This window comes from Hyperolius riggenbachi, chromosome 7, assembly GCF_040937935.1.
Source record: "Hyperolius riggenbachi isolate aHypRig1 chromosome 7, aHypRig1.pri, whole genome shotgun sequence".
Classification (NCBI taxonomy): domain Eukaryota; kingdom Metazoa; phylum Chordata; class Amphibia; order Anura; family Hyperoliidae; genus Hyperolius; species Hyperolius riggenbachi.
In genome coordinates this window covers 40563173-40585367 of record NC_090652.1, presented here as the reverse complement: position 1 = coordinate 40585367, position 22195 = coordinate 40563173, and the positions used below count along the sequence as shown (strand labels likewise).

Below are 22195 nucleotides of genomic sequence, written 5' to 3'. Positions count from 1 at the left end.
CAGGATCGGCTAATTGCGGCATTTCTGTGCAGTAGTCAAAAGATGACACATTGAAGGTTGCCAAATGCCTTTCTGCAGGCCGGGCTGCTGTTGGCTGCTAGTTCAGATGCTCAAATGAACCAGCCCTAAGGCCTTTTTTTTTTTTTTTTTTTTTTCCATGGACAGCTGAACTGCTGGTTTTATTGAGCAGTTCAGTCTCTCAGTTGCTGGCTAAAGGCGTCATTCGGCTGCAGTTACATGTAGCTGAATGGCAGTGTTTGGTAACACAATGCTTGACACACGGTGTTAACCTGGCAGCAAAAAAACTCTCATGTTGCACTCGGCCATTGCAACTGCCGTGCTTGGGGGGTGATTAGCCTGTGCTGAGCGCTAGCAAGCACCCTGCCAGTGGATGGGAGGAGCTGACAGGGAGTAAAGTCGCCATATTTAGCTGCTCGTGTAAGAGAGGCCTTACTGATTTGATCACCGTTGCTGCTCGTGCTTGAAGAAGAGTGTGGCCCTGATCGGCTTACCAAGCCCATGATGGTAATTTTTGGAGGGTCAGTGAATGGCAATAGGGGACCAGAGTACAGCGAGGGGAGCATCACTCGGATCCAGAGGCTTTCCTCTTCTTATTTTTGATTTTTTGTACCTGAGCTTGGGCTTGCGTACATTACTGTTTGCCTACAGTACTTAGTGAGTATTCAGGAATTTTAAGTGGTTCCACACAAGTCAAACATGAAGGGTTACGCTCTTTCCACAACAAGCTACTGAAATTGGCTAGATCGAAACTCTCGAAACATTCTTGCTGTGTGCGACTATCCCTGTGCAATCATGAGGCCTGGCTCTAAGGTTTGTTTTTGTTTTGTTTTCCCATGTATGAACATTCAGCTTTCTAAAAGGTTCAAAACAACATTGGCTTTATGCTTGTGAACGTCAGAAGTAGACAAGGTTAATAATAATACAGTAATTCTTGGACAGGCTGAGCACTCTCCATGGGAATAAATCCTACTATTATAAATGGGAAAGTTAGGATGTTTCTAAAGGTGGCCATACACTGGTCGATTTGCCATCAGATCGACCAGCAGATAGATCCCTCTCTGATCGCATCTGATCAGAGAGGGATAGTATGGCTGCCTTTACTGCAAACCGATTGTGAGTCGATTTCCGCATGAAATCGATTCACCATCTGTGGAGCTGCTGCCGCCCCCACCCCCCGCATACATTACCTGATCCAGCTGGCACGAGTCCCCTGGTCTCTGCTGTCTCTTCTCCGCTCTAGACTCCAGCTTCACTGAGCTTCCTGTCCGGGGAAGTTTAAACAATAGAGGGCGCTCTACTGTTTAAACTTCCTGTCCAGACAGGAAGAAGTGAAGCCTGCCGGAACCCAGCAGAGAAAGAGCAGCGGGGATACGCGCCGGCCGCATCAGGTAATGTATAGCCGCTAGCAGCGGTCGTCGGACATTCAAACGCCGCTATCGACGCACTCCCAACCCGCCGGCGATCGAGCAGAATCTTCCGCACGGACGGATCAACGGGAACGATCAACTTCAGACGAAAATCGATCGTTTGGTCAGCATTTGCGCAACGCTTTCACAGCAGTTATGATCACAGTGATTGAATCTGCTGTATATCGGCGGGAAAATCGTTAGGTGTATGGGCCCTTTTTACTCGATCACGCAAAAAACTGCTGAACGGATTTGAATGAAATTTGGCTCACACATACATTACCTGGAATAATATATAGCAGTGCTGTCCAACTTCGCGGGCATGGAGGGCTTTTTTTTTTTTTTTTTTTTTTTTTTTTTTTCCAGACCACATGGTGGAGGGCCGGCAGACCTCCCCAAATATGGGATTAATATTCAGATAAGTGGGTGGAGCCTACAAAAGCCAATCAAAATTCACCTATTGATTTTCAAGGGGAATATGTCATTGCTGCCATTCTTGTACTGTTAATGGCACAAGCCTTAAACCTGGTACAGTTGGTCATTGGGTGACTGGGGTTCAAATTCAGAAAAAGGGGTGGAGCCATAAACAGCCAATCAGATTGGCATCAATAATTTGCATTGAAATGAAATAAATCTGATTGGCTGTGGCTCCACCTCTCTTCTGAATTTGAACCCCAATCACCCAATGGTTAACTGTACCAGGTACAGGTGATTAACAGTGCGAGAGGCTTGTGCCATTAACAGTGCAAGAACGGCAGCAAATAAATATTCCCCTTGAAAATCAATAGGTGGATTTTGATTGACTTTTTTGTAGGCTCCAATCGCTTTTCTGAATATTAATCCCAGTCACCCAGTGACCAACTGTGCAAAGTTTGAGAACCCTGCCATTACCAGTGCAAGAATGGCTGCAGTTTATATTTTCCCAATGAAATTTGTATTTTTCTCCACCCACTGATGTCCCAACATTGCTCAGGTATGTATTTGGCTGGTGTTGGCTCCGCCCACTTTTTCTAACCCTAACACACAATTACTCAATTACCAAGTTTGTGAGCTTTGCGGTCTTTGGCATCAATTTGCATTGAAATAAAAGAAAAGACCGCAAAGCTCACAAACTTGGTTCTAACTAGAACTAGGGTTCTCGAACTTTGCACAGTTGGTCACTGGGTGACTGGGATTAATATTCAGAAAAGTGATTGGAGCCTACAAAAGTCAATCAAAATCCACCTATTGATTTTCAAGGGGAATATTTATTTGCTGCCGTTCTTGCACTGTTAATGGCACAAGCCTCTTGCACTGTTAATCACCTGTACCTGTTACAATTGGCCATTGGGTGATTGGGGTTCAAATTCAGAAAAGAGGTGGAGCCACAGCCAATCAGATTTATTTTATTTCAATGCAAATTATTGATGCCAAAGACTGCAAAGCTCTCAAACTTGGTCATTAAGTAAATGAGTAATTGTGTGTTAGGGTTAGGAAAAGTGGGTGGAGCCAACACTGGCCAAATACATACCCAGGCAATGTCGGGCCACCGGCTAGTAAGTTAATAAATGGAGTGTCCATTCTTATGACTGTTTTGCTTATGTACTTAACCGGCCTGTGACTAATGCTGTGCCTGTTTGTTTTTCTTTCTAGCCAATAACCTCGTCCACTGCCAAGGTGAGTCCTCCAAGTGTATTCTACATTTATGACCACAACACAGCCACATTCATCATAAATCTGCAGCTGCATTCACCCGGAAGCACTTTGTGACTTGTGTTAAAGTGCATCCGAGATTAACTTTTACTCATTGCATAACTGTGTTCCTTTCATATTGTTTATAGAGCATTCCTCAAGCCAAATGCTGGTTTGTTTTTGTTTTAATACTCAAATTCCCTATAAACTAAGCAAGCCTTGCACACAGCTTTTCACAGTGCCTTGGCATTTTCAGACAGTAGCAAGGGCTTCTGGGAGCTCAGTCTGGGCAGGAGGAGGAGGGGGAGGTGTTACTAGCCAGAGATTTCAGAGGCAGAGAGGAGGAGGAGAGGGAATTAGGTTTTCACAGGCTGAGGGCTGGAGATGCTATCAGCTTGCCTGTGTGTAATGTTTATAAACATGGCTGCTGTCATTGTATCACAGGAAGAAATAATTATATATTCTATTGAAGTGGTTTGCAGCTAGATTTGCTTAGATAAGATAGATGGATGTGTATATCTCTAATCTTTATCTCTGAAAGAACTGAAAGGAAGGTGTGGAGGATAAGATCTAACTTTATTTAAAATAGTATGGCTAATTTTTGAGTTTATCTGAAAAAAATATACAACCTTGTCCATCTATTTTGTTCGCTAGAGATAGTCATTGAGGCGTCCAAGGGGTATGAGCACGAAGCTAGTTTTGGTACCCCAATGCTCCGCAATTAGTTTTCTACCCACCATATCGTTTTCTAACTATATATAGATAGATTGAGATATAGATATAAATTATATAGATCTATAGCGATAGATAGATATATAGATAGAATCTCTATCTATCTATCTATCTATCTATCTTTGTTATAGTTAGTTTTTCATCTCTGATCCGCTTTAAAGTGAATGTGTACCAGTGTAAAAATAAAAGTCAGATACTCACCTAAGGAGAGGGAAGGCTCGGTCCTAATGAGCCTTCCCTCTCCTCTCCCGGTGGCCTCGGTCCCGATCAGGATCCTGAGTAGCAGTATTCGACCAGTTCGGTCAAATACTGCCACTTCCGCCACTGAAGGGAGGTTTCAGAAGCCTTCGGGAGCACTCGGGCTCCCGAGGACGGGCCGCTCCATAGTACACATGCGCGAGCATCCTCTATGACGCAATCGCGCGTGTAGTATGGAGCGGCCCGTCTTCGGAAGCCCGAGTGCTCCCGAAGACCTCCGAAGTCCCTGCGGCGGCGGACGCGTACGGGGGAGCCAGCACAGCACCGAGGGCACCGGGAGAGGAGAGGGAAGGCTCATTAGGACCGAGCCTTCCCTCTCCTCTCCCGGTGCCCTCGGTGCTGTGTTTTAAACTAGTACCCATTGGCTTTAAGCTAATTGGTGGAGGTCACTGTGTATAAAAATATATTCTACATGTTATAGGTCCAGAGGGGAGGTGGGGGGGGGGGGGGTGGGGGTGGCAACTACTATCTTACTGCCTCTGAAGGGGTCCAGCCTTTAGATCTTGCATTTTTGTGGTTTTGCAAAGTTATAAATAACACCTGCTCCACTGCTTACTTTTGACCCTTGGCAACGTGTATAGCTGCTTTAGTTAGGGAGACTCGTTCAGATTCCGCGGGAATGAAATCTCCGATCGGAGATCAGCGTTTCTGCACGGAACTCTGAAAACGGAAATTGGATTTCTGCAGAAATACTGCATGGCCACAACTCGGTAATCTTAGCCCAATCACAGTACTCAGAAGCATTGGACCAATCAGAGAATGCAAAAAAGTCAACTTGGAAATATTTGGCCAATCAGAGAGTGCAAAAAAGACTCATCGAAATTGGAAATCTGCGGGATCGGGATTGGTGGAAATGAGAATTTCCACGGAATCTGCATTTCTGACCATCCCTAGTGGCTATGTTGTCCCCATGCCTACTTACAATAGCCTGTCCTGGCTGTCTAGTACAGGGTGATTGGCTTCAGGCTGGCTGGTAGGGGATAGAGGAATAAGTAGGCAGCTGTAGGTTGAGGTGGAAGGCTTGTGTACTGGGTATGGTTAGCAAGGTGCATGGAATTCTGAGTTGATGCAGGATTGTGCACATTTTTGTATGCAGACTAATGCAGCTTGACAATGCTAATGCAGACTAATGCAGCTTGACAACCAAAATAACTATGTAACTATGTAAATGGACCCATCACCAGCGATGGGCTCACGAGTAATCATGAGTGCTAACTGGTGATTCCAATGACGCTTCATTGCCGCAGGTGTGCGGCTGGATGATAAAGGGTGATTTACCCATAATGCCGCCGTCCTGTCTGTGCTTCAAACAGCTTGCACGCGTCCTATTGGATGCATTGCAAGCCTCACCGCCGTGCACTTCCTCCTTCCGGCTTGAAGTAGGAAGTGCACGTAGTGAGGCCTGTAACTTACTGCTGTCTTTATCTGCATGGGGGAAACGCATTCAGGTGTGCTCTAGCCAATTAAATAACATTGGTTCTCAGTTTACCTGTGCACAAAGCGAGGGGGGGGGGGTTCCTTTCAAAGTTTTCAGGTGGGCCCAGTGATTTCTAGTTACGCTCCTGCCCGTGAAATGTCATTTTTTTTTATTATTTTTTTAGTGCCCAATAAAAAATATTATAAACAGAATCTTTGTCCAAAGTAAGACTATTATTCATCTATTTTAAAGCAGGAGCCAGACCTCCAAAACACATTTTTGATGATTTTTCTTTTATGTGAAATGTGCGCCAGTCATTCATGTAACCCTCAGAATGCTTCTTGGATTTCTTCTTCCTCCAGTTAACGATCGCATTGTTGGAGGATCAAGTACAAACATCCAAAGTTACCCCTGGCAAGTCAGCATTTCGTACAACGGTGCCCCGGCATGTGGCGGCTCCCTCATCTCACTGCAGTATGTGCTGTCTGCGTGCCACTGCTTCCCATCGTAAGTATCTCACCTCTCCTTTTAACACACAAGACCTCTTCTCTTTTTTTTTTTTTTTTTTTTTTTTTTAGTCTAGCCACAGCTTATGAAAGCCCTACCATTTCCATAGGGTTCATCACCACGCTCTTGGTTTTGGGCATAGAGTCTCATGGTTGCTAATCATAATGACATATTCTAATACTACAGAGTTAGAAAAGGGAGAAAAGTCATAGCAGAAATATAGGAAAGAAAGGGGGAACAAAAAAAAGCAGGATAGTGTTGCCTTCTAAGAAGAATGTAGAAGAGAACAGAAGGGAAGGTGTGGAGGATAAGATCTACCGTTCTTTAAAATAGTATGGCTAATTTTTGAGTTTATCTGAAGAAAATATACAACCTTGTCCATCTATTTTGTTCGCTAGAGGTAGTCATTGAGGCATCTGAGGGGTATGAGCACAAAGCTCGTTAAATCTGGTGAGCTAACTTGACACTGTAGGGCTAGTTTTGGTACCCCAATGCTCTACAATTAGTTTTCTACCCACCATATCGTTTTCTACCTCTATATAGTTATATATATCTGCACTTTAGCACTTTTTTACTTGGCACTTTTCCCTTGGAAAAGCTTTCATTTTGCAAGTGAAACATGTTGGGTTTTTAGTGGGGGGGTGGCTGGGGGGGTTGTGTAATCGGTTATTCAATGATAAATTATTTTATTGTATTTATAAAGCACCAACATATTACGCAGCGCTGGACATTAGTTTAGGTTGCAGACAATATTTAGGGGTGACATACAGCAATATGACAATACAGGAATGCAAGAAAGACCAGGTCAGTATGAGTACAAGGTAATGCTTAGTCAGTCACTGGATGGAACATGGAGACTAGGCAAGTCAGGTTCACTCAGATGCATAGCATGGGTTCACAGTAATGGAGGTGCATGATCAGGTAGGACACAAAAGGAGGAGGACCCTGCCCAAAGGCTTACAGTCTAGAGGGAGAGGTAGGAACACGAGAGGTAGGGGACCAGAGTTCAGCTGTGGGTTTGGAGCACTTGAGGGGTGGTAGGCCAGAGTGAAAAGATGAGTTTTGATGGCCTTCTTGAAGATGTTGGAGGGGGCTGCCCTAATGGGTGGAGGTAGGGAGTTCCATAGTGTTGGAGCAGCTCTTGAGAAGTCCTGGAGGCGTGCATGGGACTGGGTGATGCGGGGGGCGGTCAGGCGAAGTTCATTGGAGGAATGGAGTGAGCGGCTAGGTGTGTACCTCCTGAGTAAGATCAGAAATGTAGATTGGACAGGTTTCGTGGACAGATTTGTAGTTCAGACACAGCATCTTGAATCTAAATCTGGACTGGATAGGAAGCCAGTGGAGGGATTCACAGACGGGAGCCGCCGTGGCGGAGCGATGGGAGGAGTGGATAATTCTGGCTGTCACATTCATGATGGACTGCAGTGGGGCTGTTCGGGTCATAGGGAGACCAGACAGAAGGGCATTGCAGTAATCCAGGTGGGAAATTATGAGGGCATGGATGAGGAGTTTGGTGGTGGCAGAGGTCAGGAAAGGGCAAATCTTACAGATGTTACGAAGGTGGAAGTTACAGGACTTTGTTTTGGATGTGGGGAGTGAAGGAGAGTGCGGAGTCCAGGGTGACACCCAGACAGCGGGCTTGAGAGGTAGGGTGAATGGTAGTGTGGTTAACAGTGACATGCACATCTGGGAGGTTCAGGGATGGCCGGGGTGGGAAGATCATAAATTCCGTTTTGTCTAGATTTAGTTTCAGGAACCCAGCGGACATCCAGGAGGAGATGGCCGATAGGCAGGAGGAGACCTTGTCCATGGTAGCGGTGGATATGTCGGTGGTGTGGAGGTAGATCTGGGTGTCATCTGCAAACAGATGATAGTTAAAACCCATGGAGGAGATAACCTTGCCAATGGATTTCATTTTGAAAGCACAGGATGTAAACAATATGGCTGCTTCCATGAATCAGGAAGTAGAAACAATGCACATTTTAGGAATTGTATGAGCTGTAACAAATAAGTTTTTTTTTAAAGGTTATTATGCTGTGTTGCATCTTTTAGAGCAGAGGACGTTCTGAGTTCAGGTCCACTTTAACTTCTGCTAGCTTATGGTTCTTTGTGGTGCAGTCCACAATACTTGGACCTTATGCCCTCCTGGAGTCATCCAATCATCACCACCTCTTCCCATCTTAGGCCACATACACACATCAGACTATAGTCTTTGGAAAATGAAAGATCACAGACCAATCTTACCACCTTTCATGTAGTATGAGAGCCATACTCTACACAGTCTTTTCTATGGAGCTGAACTCCACATCAGAAAAAAATCTTTGCAAGATGCTGCACACACAGATGCTGTACAGACACAAAAGATCAGTATCTGCAAAAGATCTGTTCCTGACAAAAATCCATTCCTGCAAATTGCAATGATAGTCTATGAGCTCTGCAGATCATCATACACACATGATTTAACTGACATTCATCTGTAGATCAAGCAATCATCCGCAGATCTGAAAATCCATCCTGGTGGATCTGATCTGCAGATGAATGTCAGTTAAATAATGTGTGTATGATGATCTGCAGATCTCATAGACTATCATTGCAATTTGCAGGAATGGATTTTTGGCAGGAACAGATCTTTTGCAGCTACAGATCTTTTGAGTGTGTGCAGCATGTTTGTGTGCAGCATCTTGCAAAGATTTTTTTCTGATGTAGAGCTCAGCTCCATAGAAAAGACAGTGTAGAGCATGGCTCTCATACTACATGAAGGGTGGTAAGATTGGTCTGTGATCTTTCATTTTCCAAAGTCTGATGTGTGTATGAGCCTTTAGGCTATCATTCGTAAAGCATTTACGCATGCGGAAATGCTGAAAACAGCTGAATTTACCGAGCACTTAGCAAAGTGTTAATTCATAAAAGCTGTTTCCACATGAAAAGCTGACATTCCCGAGCAGAGCGATTAAATTACCGCCTTGTGCGGTGATTGTTAACAAATGTCACCATATGTCAATTCATAAAGATTAGAGCAAGCGGTATCAGCACAGAGATTACCGCTCCCTTTGAAGTAGCGATAACCATGCGGCAGACCTCCCAGGCAGCAACCCAGAAAGAAGGTAGGACAGCACTCTAATGATTCAGGGTTCAGGCGTGCAATGGATCCACCCGTGTATCATCTGGGTAAACAATCCAGAATCCCCAAGACGGTCCAGCACCACTCTTTTATCAGAAAATTGCTTTATTGGATCTTACAAAACATACATAAAAAGCTGTATAGTGGCTACGGTCCACCATTTCAGACCTCCAAAGTCCTTGTTCACGCCACACAGCCAACTGTGCAAATGAAAGTTCACAGCTTATATAGTCTCACACTAAAACATAGTAACCAATCACAATCAACATGCAAATGACTGGACCCTTGACCTGGAGTTGCGCCATGCTCTCACGGGTGATGAATATGACCAATCTGTGGATGGCCTAGAGACTAAAATGGAGGCTTTCCTACTCAGGAAGAGACAAAACGGTCAAAATTTAGAAGAGATGTCTCTGATTATACTACCGGTTATGTATACACCTGGCAAAAAGTCCTGAATCCAGCAGCAGGCAGGGGTCGAGGATGTGGTAGACCTAGACCACGTCATCCCCCACGACCGAAGGGAGAACCGTCTGGTTGTTCAGCTGAGGAGAGTAACACCTCGGAACCTTCTGCACCTTCGGGGGACTCCTCCGCGACAAATATAGGAAGAGGAGTCGGATGGGCGGTAGGGGGCATCACCCCCAAAGAAAGGGATCACAGAGTCAACCAGAGTCAACTCGTTGGTGGTTAATATTTCTGATATCCCCCTTAGTCCAGTGGAGGAACATGTACTTAACTTTGGCCTTTCTTTTTGTCCTACGAACAATCCTAATTTTTTTTTCTTTTGGACACCGAGCTACACCTTTTTTTTTTCGATCTATTAAACCTTAAAAAAATGTTTTAGCACATCTCCAGTTAAGACAGTACTACAGGAGGTGGAGGTTACTGGCTTAACTTTAAAAGACACACAGGCCTGAGGAACAGAAGCTCTTTCAGGCCTCCTTCCAATTTGAGGGTGCGTTCAATGAAGGTATCATCGAGGAGGACTTGAAACAATTTTTGATCAATGAACATCCTGGGACTCCCCTGCTTTTTTTTTTTTTTAATACGCTACCTAAGATACATAAGGACCTCCACCGCCCCCCTGGAAGACCAATAGTTGCTGCAGTGAACTCTGTCTTTACCAGGGCCGGATTTCTGGCAAGGCCACATAGGCCATGGCCTAGGGCACCAGAAATTTAGGGGCGGCTCAGTGAGGGGCAGTAAAGCTGTTTTATGCAGCCATCCCTATCTACAAAGACAGCTTTATCCTTTGAACTATCTGTCCTGTACTTGTGTCGTCCCTGCAAGACCTGTAAGCTCTGTCCTGCAGGTACACATCAGCCTAACTCACATGGTGGCACAATGGGTTCATCATTAATGATATGGCAAACATAACATAAAAGTTCTTAAGGAAAACATAACTAATAATCTAGACACAAATTACTAAAATAGTTATTGTCTGTGACATCCAATGATGGAAAGTAAGTAGAATTCTCATTGGGGCACACAGAGATAACAACCATACAGACGGTATAGTTGGCCTTGGGCGGTAAAAAGTACAAATCCGGCCCTGGTCTTTACACCAGCAGCACAATTTTTGGATAAGGGGCTACAACCTTTTTGTTATGCAACTGGACTCTTTTTTTTTTTTTTTTTTTTTTTTTTTTTTTTTTATATTTTTCCCTGCTAGGGGATATCCTCCAAATACCCTTACTGGATTTCGTAGTAAGGGCGCTTTTAGGACCATTGTAGTCCCTTACACACTCCAATGAGTTCTGGGTCACCATGAGCTTGCTGGTTAGTCTGTACCTCTCGGTGTTACAAGCCCTACTGCATAGAGCCAAATTAATCCAGGCCATGCACTGATGAGGATCTTATTATGGCTCTGTACAAATTTACAAGATGACATCATTGCATTCCAGCGGTTCTGGAGGTGTGTTTAGCTTCTAAGGGTAATAATGGTTAAATTGCATATATTCAGCAGTGATGCACTGGGAGACATCTCAAGCTCACTCCAACCTGAATTATCGCAAATTCTTTCTGTTTTAAGAAAGCAAACTTTTGTTTTTCTGGATATCGTAGGAGGAGAGTGGTGGCCGGTGGGGAAAAGAGAAATGCGGGACGGATTGCATGCGTCTCCACATATAATACCATTAGTCAAGATGTACAACGTATTGTTGCTAAACCTTGTCGCACGCTTAAGGATTCTCTCCCGCATGTTCCTGAATTCCAGCGGCCCCCACTGTTTTCCTTTAAGAGCGCCCCATCGTTGAAAACTAAATTAGTACATTCTGATCTTGGCCCTAAATCTAATATCAAGTTGCCACGATTGTGTGGTACTTTCCCGTGTCTCAGCTGCCACATGTGTCATAGCATTATAAAGGGCGATTCTTTCGCCGATCCAACTTCAGGAAAACGATATACTATTAAAGGACGTTTCTCTTGTTGTTCACGTTATGTAGTCTATATGCTAAAATGATCCTGTGGCAGCTGCTACGTGGGGAAAACCACTCAAGAACTTAACGAACGTATATCTGCTCACAAGACCACCATTAGGGGTAAGAGTATGGATCATGCGGTTTCTGAGCATTTTACTCTATTCCGACATGTGAGTTAACTTCGGGTTCAAGTTTTAGATTGGGTACCTCGGGAGTTTAGGGGAGATGGGGGTAGAGAATTGTTAAAAAGGGAGGCTCGTTGGATAAGGGAACTTGGGACTACTGGACAGTGGAATTGAACAAAGAATACGACCTTAATTTTATTTGGTGATATTTGACATGATGCCCTGTGCCTTGCGCCTTGGGGTGGGATACTGTTCCTTAAGGGTCTTCTTCTTCAGCCTGTTTGATTAATCCCTTGCCTTTTAGGCGTTTTTGAGGGTAGAGGGGTGTTTTATTAAGGAGGGATGTGGATACCCTGTGAGTCCTATGGGATTGCAAATTTTTGTTTGCGTCATTTCCGCGTGTTTTTCCGTGTACATTGCGGCTGTTTTTATACGTTGCATTGGCGACAGAGCGTCAGAACGGCGCTGTATACGTCATTCCGTTAGTTTAGTGGTCATTTGACTTTTTGTTGCCATAGCGACGGCGGGCAGCACTCGTAATACATATAACTTTGTTTTTTGCCCATCATATTATAGATGGGGATTATTTTATATATACCCTTGGACTCTGGGGCCTCCTGTCGCCTCTTTGGGATCTTTTAGATGTTGAGTTACCATCTCTGATCAGGTATATGACAATGTTTATGTATGTTTACTTTGACAATGTGACATCATTTCTGTTTGACCAATGGAGTGGGGGGGTGTGACCCTGTGAGGTCAGTCCCTGCAGTTCCCCATCAGGTTCAGTCATTTGCATGTTGATTGTGATTGGTTACTATGTTTTAGTGTGAGACTATATAAGCTGTCAACTTTCATTTGCACACAGAGCTGGGACAAGGTCCTCCAGCACCCAAGGCTGAGACACCAAAATGCGCCCCTCCATCCCTCCACCCCAGCCGTCACACACTGATTGCTATTAGACTAAGAGGCACCCCAGGGCCACCAACACCTTAATCTCTAGTTATCGGGCTTGTAGTCACTGTCATGTATCTCCTTTTCTTATTTCTTTCTGCTTCAAACACAATTAGGAATGACAGCTGAATGAATTGTGCGCCCCCTCCTACACTGCGCCCTGAGGCTGGAGCCTCTCCAGCCTATGCCTCGGCCCGGCCTTGTTTGCACAGTTGCATGAACTAGGACTATGGAGGTCTGAAACGGTGGACCATAGCCATAGAGCTTTTTATGTATGTTTTGTAAGATCCAATGAAGCAATTTTCTGATAAAAGAGCGGTGCTGGATCGTCTTGGGGATTCTGACCTCCCAGGCAGCAGCTGCAGTGAGAGCAGAGCAAAAAAAGGCATTCCGGAATACCAAGGTTGTGGTTTTTTTTTAACCCCTTGGGTACCTGTTTTCAGATATATTTCACATCAGAAAGCCTGCATGTGTAACATTTTTTTTGAAGTTCCTCTAAGTTGTGGCAATTAAATAGATTTTGTTTAGAAAGATTAATAGATTCAGCGTAGATTCAGGGCAATGAGAAGCAATTTAAAAAAAAAAATGCACATGTAAAGGGATGCTGGGGCTGCCTCTTCTATAGTAACGCTGTCTCTGGACTGGAGGAGAAAATGTATCAACTCGGCAGCTTCTCGTGTTTCCGCAAGCCTACCACCTGCCTAGTTTGGGAAAATACCGCAGTGCTATCGCAACTGTAAACATTTTTATGAATGAGCACACAGAAGTCTAAAATACTGAATGTGGTATTTTCACGCACAGTTTTTTTTGTTTTTTTGTTTTTTTTTTTGTTTTTTAACCGCACTGCTTTTGTTAATGATAGCCTTAGTGACCGCAACCTCAAGCCGTTCCCAGGAATCCGGTTGTTAATCCAACCACCATTGACATGTACTGTTTAAATCACAAGCTTTTCACCACTCTACATTTTATTTACTTTATTAGGATGGATTTGACCTGAAATAGTAATTGTAAGCTCTTCTGCAGGGAACACGATGTGGCTCTTTATACTGTCACTGCTGGAACGACAAACCTGGCCGTAACAGACGGCCACACTCAGTCATTGCAAATTGACACAATAACGCTGAACCCCAGCTACAACCCAGATGCCTATTCTGGCGACATCGTCGTGATCAAGCTTAAACAAGCTTTTACCAGAACCCAATACGTGGACACTATCAAATTGCCAAGTGCCAGTGTCTCCGTACCGGCGGGGACGCCTTGTACCATCACCGGATGGGGCCACATCAGAAAATCAGGTGCGAGATAGAGATTTGCATAGATGACTGTATGTATTTATTGTACTGAATGCGGTACTTTATTTTCACTAACAAATATTGTTACAGAATTGGCTTTTGGGAGTCCTTCCCTTGGTGAGATCATCGTAATCAGGCCTAGACTGTAACACAGAGCATACAAATATATATAGTGGTAGTTTAATCACCAAATGTGAGACCACCGTAGAGGTGGGACTTATCCCAAATAAGACTTCAGGGATTTGTTACACAATGGGCTCTATTCCGGCACAGGAGCCTATAGGTACAGATGTCCTGCCACCTTAGACTTTGCCGTTCAATCTACAAACTCCACCAAAAAGCATCGTAAGTGTGCTGGCTGTCCCACCTGTCACTTCTCCCTTACTTCCCTTACCCGTCATAGGTAGCTACAGGTGTCCCTTAGTATTAGGTAGCCAGAAGCAGTGCCGTAGCTACAGACCTCGGGGCCCCAATGCGAAATTTGGACCCACCCCTCAATACATTAAATAGCCAGGTTATAGGCACCTCCAGTATAGAGAGCCAGGAATAGGTGCCCCAGTATAGGTAGCCAGGAATAGGTGCCTCAGTATAAATGGCCAGGATTAGATGCCTTAGTAGAGGTAGCCAGGCAGAGACTGGGGGGGGGGGGGGGGCTGGTGCAGCAGCGGCGGCTTGAGGAGTCGTCAGATACTCCGCCTCAATCCCTGTGCTGCATCTACTTCTTCCTGTCCCTAGAGGGCACTATTGCTGTGAGATAGAGCGCAAGAACAGGAAGAAGTAGATAGATGCAGAGCGTGGGTCGAGGCAGAGTGAGTATCTGATGACTCCTCGAGCCACTACTGGTCGTGCCGCTGCGCCCCCCCCATGCAATATGTGCCCCCCACACAACGGGCCTGGTCACAGTCGATTGCTGCGACCGTGGCCCCTATGCCCCTGGCCAGAAGTACCCTCAGTATAAAGTAGCCAGAGGTGTTCCCAAGTATTAGGTAACTAGAGGAACCTCAGTATTAAGTAACTAGAAGTGCTCCTGACTTAAGAGGCCTCATCAGTGGCCTTCCTTGCCGCAATAGCAGTATAGGGGGTGCTATTGTGCCGACAGGCTGAGAACGCGAGTGATTCTTCACGTTCCCAGCCTGTCGGCCGGTGTGGGCGAAACTGGAAGTAGCCGCCGGCGGGTCCAGGAGCATCGGAGTGGGGCTACGAGGGCACCGATCAGCTGCAGGGGGCTGAGGGAAGGCGCAGGTGAGTTAAACTCATTTTTTTTTTTTCCCCCTGACTTGACCTTCCTGGCGGTAAGCCCGAGCTGAGCTCGGGCTATGCCGCCGGAAGGCACTGCTCAGGCCCCGCTGGGCCGATTTGCTTTTTTTTTTTTTTTTTTGCTACACGCAGCTAGCACTTTGCTAGCTGCGTGTGCAATGCGATCGGCGCCGCTACCCGCCGATCCGCCGCTATCCGTCGCGCCGCAGCCGCACCCCCAGACCCTGTGCGCTGCCTGGCCAATCAGTGCCAGGCAGCGCTGTGGGGTGGATCGGAGTCCCCTTTGACGTCACGACGTCGGTGACGTCATCCCGCCCGTCGCCATGGCAACGGGGGGAGCCCTCCAGGAGAGCCCTCCAGGAGATCCCGGAGGCGATTGGAGGGGCTGGGGGGATGCCGCTGACCTTGTCTCGCTACATGGGGGGGGCGGGGGGGGGGGGGGGAGAATGGCTTTGCTGCTCCCTGGAGGATTTTGATCAACCGCCAGGAGGGTTAAGGTTACCTTTAAACAGTATGCCCCTAAACAGCACTTTAACTGCCAAAATAGTTAGATGCCAGCCTCCCTACTCCCTTGCACGCTATTTTGTCAATTAGATTTTGCAACTGCTGTCAGGGCCGGTCCGCCCATAAGGCGAACTGAAACATTTGCCTCAGGTGGCACTTCTGGGGGGGGCGGCATCCGCCTGTCTGTGGGTGTGGGGGGGCCGCCGAGCTGGGGGCAGGAAGGGGGTATTGGGCCTAGCGGTCTGACCCCCTCCCTCACCTGGGTGCCCCGATTTGCGCTCCCCCTCCAGCTGTAAAAAGTTAAGTAGCAGCCGCTATTAGTAAGAGGCAGCGGGCGGGGATGACTCGCCTCTTCCGCGTTCCAGCGTGCGCTCCACTGTCATCACTTCCTGCAATGCCGTCCACTTACAATACAGTGGGCAGCGTTGCAGGAAGTGACAGTGGATCGCACGCTGGAACGCGGAAGAGGAGTGATCCCCGCCCGTTGCCTCTTACTAGTGGCTGCTGCTTTTTAAAGCTGGAGGGGGAGCACAGATCGGGGGACCCAGGCGAGGGAGGCGGGCTCCGCCGCTTTGCCCGATGCCTCCTTCCTGCCCGCTACCCCCTCCAGCTCTGCAGCCCCCCCCCCCCACACCCACTGCTTGAGGGGGGCGGCAATTTTTTTATAAGTTTGCCTCAGGCGGCAAAAAGTCTAGGGCCTGCCCTGACTGTTCAGGAAATGCTGTTGAGAAAACCAGTTGCCTGGCTGTCATGCTGAGCTCCTGGGTTTAAGGGCCCTTTTTCACTTGTATAGTGATGCGAGTGCGGCTATCTAGCCTCATCGCATCACTTCCGCTGGCATCCGCGTCACTTCTGCATCTCCTGATGCGGAAGTGTATGGAGGGGACGGCGGGCGGATGCGGCTGTGCGAGACTCTGCAGCATGCTGCAGATTCTCGGATCGCTCTGCATACAATGCACGGGGAGGCCTCCCAGGGGGGGGGTCCAGTGGTGCAGGGGACCCTGAGGCAATTGCCTCCTTTGCCTCAATGGCAGCACCGGCCCTGCAACCAGTGGATTCAGACCAGAGTCAGAGCATCTCATGTGCATGTTCATTCTGGGCCAGACGCAAATGCAATTTTTTTTTTTATTTTTATTTTTATTTTATAATTTTTGTGTTTTTTTCACTCTGGATTCTGGGAGCACAAGGAAAAATGGAGCATGCAGTATGTTTGTGATCAGGCAAAATCAGATACATACAAAGCATACAAAGTTTTCTGCAAAATTTCTACACCCCCCCCCCCCCCCCCCCCCACCCATTATTTTGCCGATGTCCTTACAAACTGGTTGCAAAGAATCAATACGAAGATGCCAACCAGCATCGCTACTCAACTCCACACTACTTAGGAAGTTAGGAAGTTAGGAAGTTGGACTGCTGTTAAATAAGTTATTTTGTAAATAAATACCAAAGACTCGCCTATTAGGCAATGGACTAGTCCAAAACCTGTCAGATTTTCACTACCTACTGTGAGTGACAGCAACATAGGAAATTTATAGTGCATTTTATTCTGGGAGAAGTCTACATTTTAAATGTATGTATTTATTTTTTTTCCCAAATGTTGTTCTTTAAGGCTTGTTGCCCAACATAACAATCTTTATGTGGTGGTAAAAACGTATTTTTAAACTTCCATTTGTTGTTTTGCAGAGTCTTTGCCCAATCCCATGACCTTGCAGGTTGGACCAGTGACTGTAATCAGCGACAGGACCTGCAACTGCCTATATCACATTAATAACAGCGGGGGCTCCATAACCTCCATCACACAGGACATGATCTGTGCAGGGTCCGCACAGGGCACTGTAGATGCCTGCCAGGTAGGTGCAACCAGCTGGATTGGAAAATGTAGCAGGTTTTATACTGATCACAAACCATGTCCGGATTTGCCATAAGGCACTGTAGACTCGTGCCTACAAGCGCCTAATATAGGACAGGAGGCTCCCCTCCCCAAATGTCCCCTAAGGCCCGGTTCACATTAGCGTTCGCTATCCGGATTTTCCGGATCTGATCCGGACCGCATACTGTACAAACGGAACGTACGTTCCGCATAGCAATGTAAAGTCTATGCGGACGTTCACACGTGTCCGTTCCGTACAGTACGGAGCCGGATCGGATCCGGACTCCGGACTCTTTTCCAACATGCACTATTTTTTGGGTCCGGATCTCCGGCCCACGCACCTGGACCGGAGCCGGACCTGAGCCTGACAGCACCATCAGGAACACAGAAACCAATGGGGAACGGAAGGCACAGAACACACTGCCTACAAACACCTGACGTTCTACCCCACTTCCTATGCGTATGCAAGCGGCTATTTCGGATGGGGACACTTGGGCCAAGCATGTCTGGAGTGGAGCAGCAGTGACAGACGTGCTGGAGCTGTTTGGCAGAATGTCGGAGGTGGAGGTGAGGCCTGCAGCGGAGGAACCTGATTCTACAGGTGCACCTTCTGCTGACCCCAACATTTTTTTTTTTTTAAATTTCGCTATTTTTTGCCCACGGATCCGGATGGCAGCCTGATGCTAGTGTTGGGCGAACACCTGGATGTTCGGGTTCGCTAACGTTCGCCGAACATGGCCGCGATGTTCGGGTGTTCGTGCCGAACTCCGAACATAATGGAAGTCAATGGGGACCCGAAATTTCGTGTTTTTTAAAGCCTCCTTACATGCTACATACCCCAAATTTACAGGGTATGTGCACCTTGGGAGTGGGTACAAGAGGAAAAATTTTTTTAGCAAAAAGAGCTTATAGTTTTTGAGAAAATCGATTTTAAAGTTTCAAAGGGAAAACTGTCTTTTAAATGCGAGAAATGTCTGTTTTCTTTGCACAGGTAACATGCTTTTTGTCGGCATGCAGTCATAAATGTAATACAGATGAGAGGTTCCAGGAAAAGGGACCAGTAATGCTAACCCAGCAGCAGCACATGTGATGGAACAGGAGGAGGGCGGCGCAGGAGGAGAAGGCCATGCTTTGAGACACAACAACCCAGGCCTTGCATGAGGACAAGAAGCGTGCGGATAGCAATTTGCTTTTTGTCGGCATGCAGTCATAAATGTAATACAGATGAGAGGTTCCAGGAAAAGGGACCGGTAATGCTAACCCAGCAGCAGCACACGTGATGGAACAGGAGGAGGGCGGCGCAGGAGGAGAAGGCCACGCTTTGAGACACAACAACCCAGGCCTTGCATACGGACAAGAAGCGTGCAGATAGCAATTGGCTTTTTGTCGGCATGCAGTCATAAATGTAATACAGATGAGAGGTTCAATAAACAGGGACCGGTAATGCTAACCCATCACAGATGTTCATTGTTCATGTTACTTGGTTGGGGTCCGGGAGTGTTGCGTAGTCGTTTCCAATCCAGGATTGATTCATTTTAATTTGAGTCAGACGGTCTGCATTTTCTGTGGAGAGGCGGATACGCCGATCTGTGACGATGCCTCCGGCAGCACTGAAACAGCGTTCCGACATAACGCTGGCTGCCGGGCAAGCCAGCACCTCTATTGCGTACATTGCCAGTTCGTGCCAGGTGTCTAGCTTCGATACCCAATAGTTGAAGGGTGCAGATGGATTGTTCAACACAGCTACGCCATCTGACATGTAGTCCTTGACCATCTTCTCCAGGCGATCGGTGTTGGAGGTGGATCTGCACGCTTGCTGTTCTGTGGGCTGCTGCATGGGTGTCAGAAAATTTTCCCACTCCAAGGACACTGCCGATACCATTCCCTTTTGGGCACTAGCTGCGGCTTGTGTTGTTTGCTGCCCTCCTGGTCGTCCTGGGTTTGCGGAAGTCAGTCTGTCGGCGTACAACTGGCTAGAGGAGGGGGAGGATGTCAATCTCCTCTCTAAAGTCTCCACAAGGGCCTGCTGGTATTCTTCCATTTTGACCTGTCTGACTCTTTCTTCAAGCAGTTTTGGAACATTGTGTTTGTACTGTGGATCCAGAAGGGTATAAACCCAGTAATTGGTGTTGTCCAGAATGCGCACAATGCGTGGGTCGCGTTCAATGCAGTCTAGCATGAATTGAGCCATGTGTGCCAGAGTCCTGACAGAATCCTCATCATCCTCTTGTGAGCGTTGTGATAGTTGTTGTGATGCATCATAGTCGTCACCTTCTTCCTGGTCTGCTTCTGCATTCGCGCTGAATTGTGGAAGTCCAACGTGCACCGCTCTGGCCCTCGTCAGTGGTGGCATGAAATTCCTGCTCCAACTCCAGCTGTTCCTCCTCCTCTTCTTCGTCATAGCTGCTGGGGCCAGCGTTTCCTGAGGCAGATGGCCTGATGTTGGTATCATCACGCTGATCGTTTTCTCCTTCAGATTCCCCCAGTTGCATTATGACAGCTGTTTCCTTGATTTTCAACATTGACTTCTTCAGTAAAGACAGCAGTAGTATGGTAATGCTGACTGAAGAGTTGTCACTTCTCACAAGCAACGTGGATTTCTCAAAATTTTGGAGGACTTGGCAGAGGTCCAACATGTTGGCCCAATCGGATCCATAGAAGCTTGGCAGCTGTCCGGATGCGCCTCGGTACTGCACCGTCATGTACTGGACCACTGCACTCTTCTGCTCGCAAAAGCGGGCTAGCATGTGCAGCGTAGAATTCCAGCGCGTAGGGACATCACACAGCAAGCGATGGTGGGGGAGATTGAAGCGCTCCTGCATCTTGGCTAGTGCCCCCGAAGCAGTACTGGAATTCCTACAATGTTTGGCCACTCGTCGCACCTTCCAACAGAAGATCGGCCACGCCTGGGTATGTCCTCAGGAACCGCTGAACTACTAGGTTCATCACGTGCGCCAGGCAAGGGATGTGTGTCAGCTTAGCCAACCTTAAAGCGCGAATGAGATTACTCCCATTATCACACAAAACCATGCCCGGTTTCAGCTCCAGCGGTGCCAGCCACAAATCTGTCTGTTCCTTTATTCCCCTCCAAATTTCCTCCCCTGTGTGCTGCTTATCCCCAAGGCAGATCAGCTTCAGCAATGCTTGCTGACGCATGCCAACAGCTGTGCTGCACTGCTTCCATGATCCTACTGCTGCTGGGTTAGCGTTTCCGGATGAGGTACAGCTTTGAGATGCGTTGGAGGAGAAGGAGTCAGAGAGGTAGGTGCTGCTGCTGTTATCCAGTGGGAGGGACGGCGGTGCAGCTGTTTGCAGCGTGGGCAACACCCGCGCCGTAGCAGGTGAGGAATCGCTGCCAGGCTCCACAAGGTTCACCCAGTGCGCGGTAAGGGAGATGTATCGACCCTGGCCGAACGCACTCGTCCAGGTGTCGGTGGTGAGGTGAACCTTGCAGGCAACGGCATTCTTCAAGCTTCGGGTTATTTTGCTGACCACGTGCTCATGCAACTCAGGCACTGCAGAGCGCGCAAAGTGGTAGCGGCTGGGAACCACGTAACGTGGGATGGCCACTGACATCATGCCCTTGAAGCTGTTTGTCTCCACCACTCGATATGGCAGCATTTCGCAGGCCAGAAGCTTGGCTATGCTGGCTGTTAGTGCCACGGCCCGGGGGTCATTTGCTGGCAATTTCCTCTTGCGCTCAAACATCTCCGACACAGACAACTGAACCGTAGGGCTGCACACTGAACGGCTGTTGGTTGTTGTGTTTGATAAAGACTGGGAGACCTCAAGAGCACTATTCCGGAAAGTGACAGTGTCAGCGTCGTCTGATGTTTGTGAATGTTGTTGTGAACCACGCAATGGCTGGGCTACTGCTGCTGCTGAGGAGGGTCTGGTGGTGAGTCTGGTGACCCCAAGGGAGGCAGTGTTGCTGGTACCCTGTCCTGGCGCCCACAGAGTGGGATGTTTGGATACCATGTGGCGGGTCATGCTGGTGGTGGAGAGGTTGTTAATATTTTTCCCCCTGCTCAGGCGGGTCTTGCACACCTTGCAAATCACCATGGTACCATCCTCACTGCAGTCTTCAAAGAAAGGCCAGACTTTGGAGCACCTGCCTTGCTGGCGATTTCTGTTTGTGCCTCTTTTGCGTCTCACTTGAACTTCCACGCTTGTGGTGCCTGAAATTTCGCGCCGCCTACCTTGTGGCACAAGGCGAACTCGTGCAGCAGTGGGTTCTTCTAATGACTCATCTGTGATGCTGCTACGACGGCGATGTTCTCCTTCACATACAAAATCTGGGTCTCTGTCAACATTGTCCATACCCTCCTCCTCTTCCATCTCCTCAAACTCGTCATATGTGATTGTGGGCCGCCGCCGTGGAGTAGAGCTCCCCAGAACAACCTCTGCGCAGCTCACTCCAACGTCGTCTTCCAGATCTTCTCGGCCGACGACCTGCAATTGAAACCCCTCCTGCCCAACTTGCTCTGGGATTTGGGTTTCAAAGTCCTCGGACTCGCCTTGCATTTCAGTGCGCGGTGCATTTCCCACACTAAATGGTTGTGAATCCGGGCACAACATTTCTGGCTGTTCCATTGACCTTTGAAAGGTGGAAGTTTGTTGGGCTGGGAATAGCTCCTGCG

General features: G+C 47.4%; 1 protein-coding gene across 1 annotated transcript in view; it reads left to right on the top strand.

Moving 5' to 3' along the window:
- The window catches only part of LOC137524273 (prostasin-like), a 55421-nt gene that overhangs the window by 18363 nt on the left and 14863 nt on the right, over positions 1-22195 (top strand). Inside the window, exons 2-5 of the mRNA XM_068243949.1 lie at positions 3060-3083; positions 5868-6012; positions 13656-13927; positions 17369-17535. Coding sequence (XP_068100050.1) covers positions 3060-3083; positions 5868-6012; positions 13656-13927; positions 17369-17535 — 608 coding nt within the window. The remainder of the gene's footprint in view (positions 1-3059; positions 3084-5867; positions 6013-13655; positions 13928-17368; positions 17536-22195) is intronic.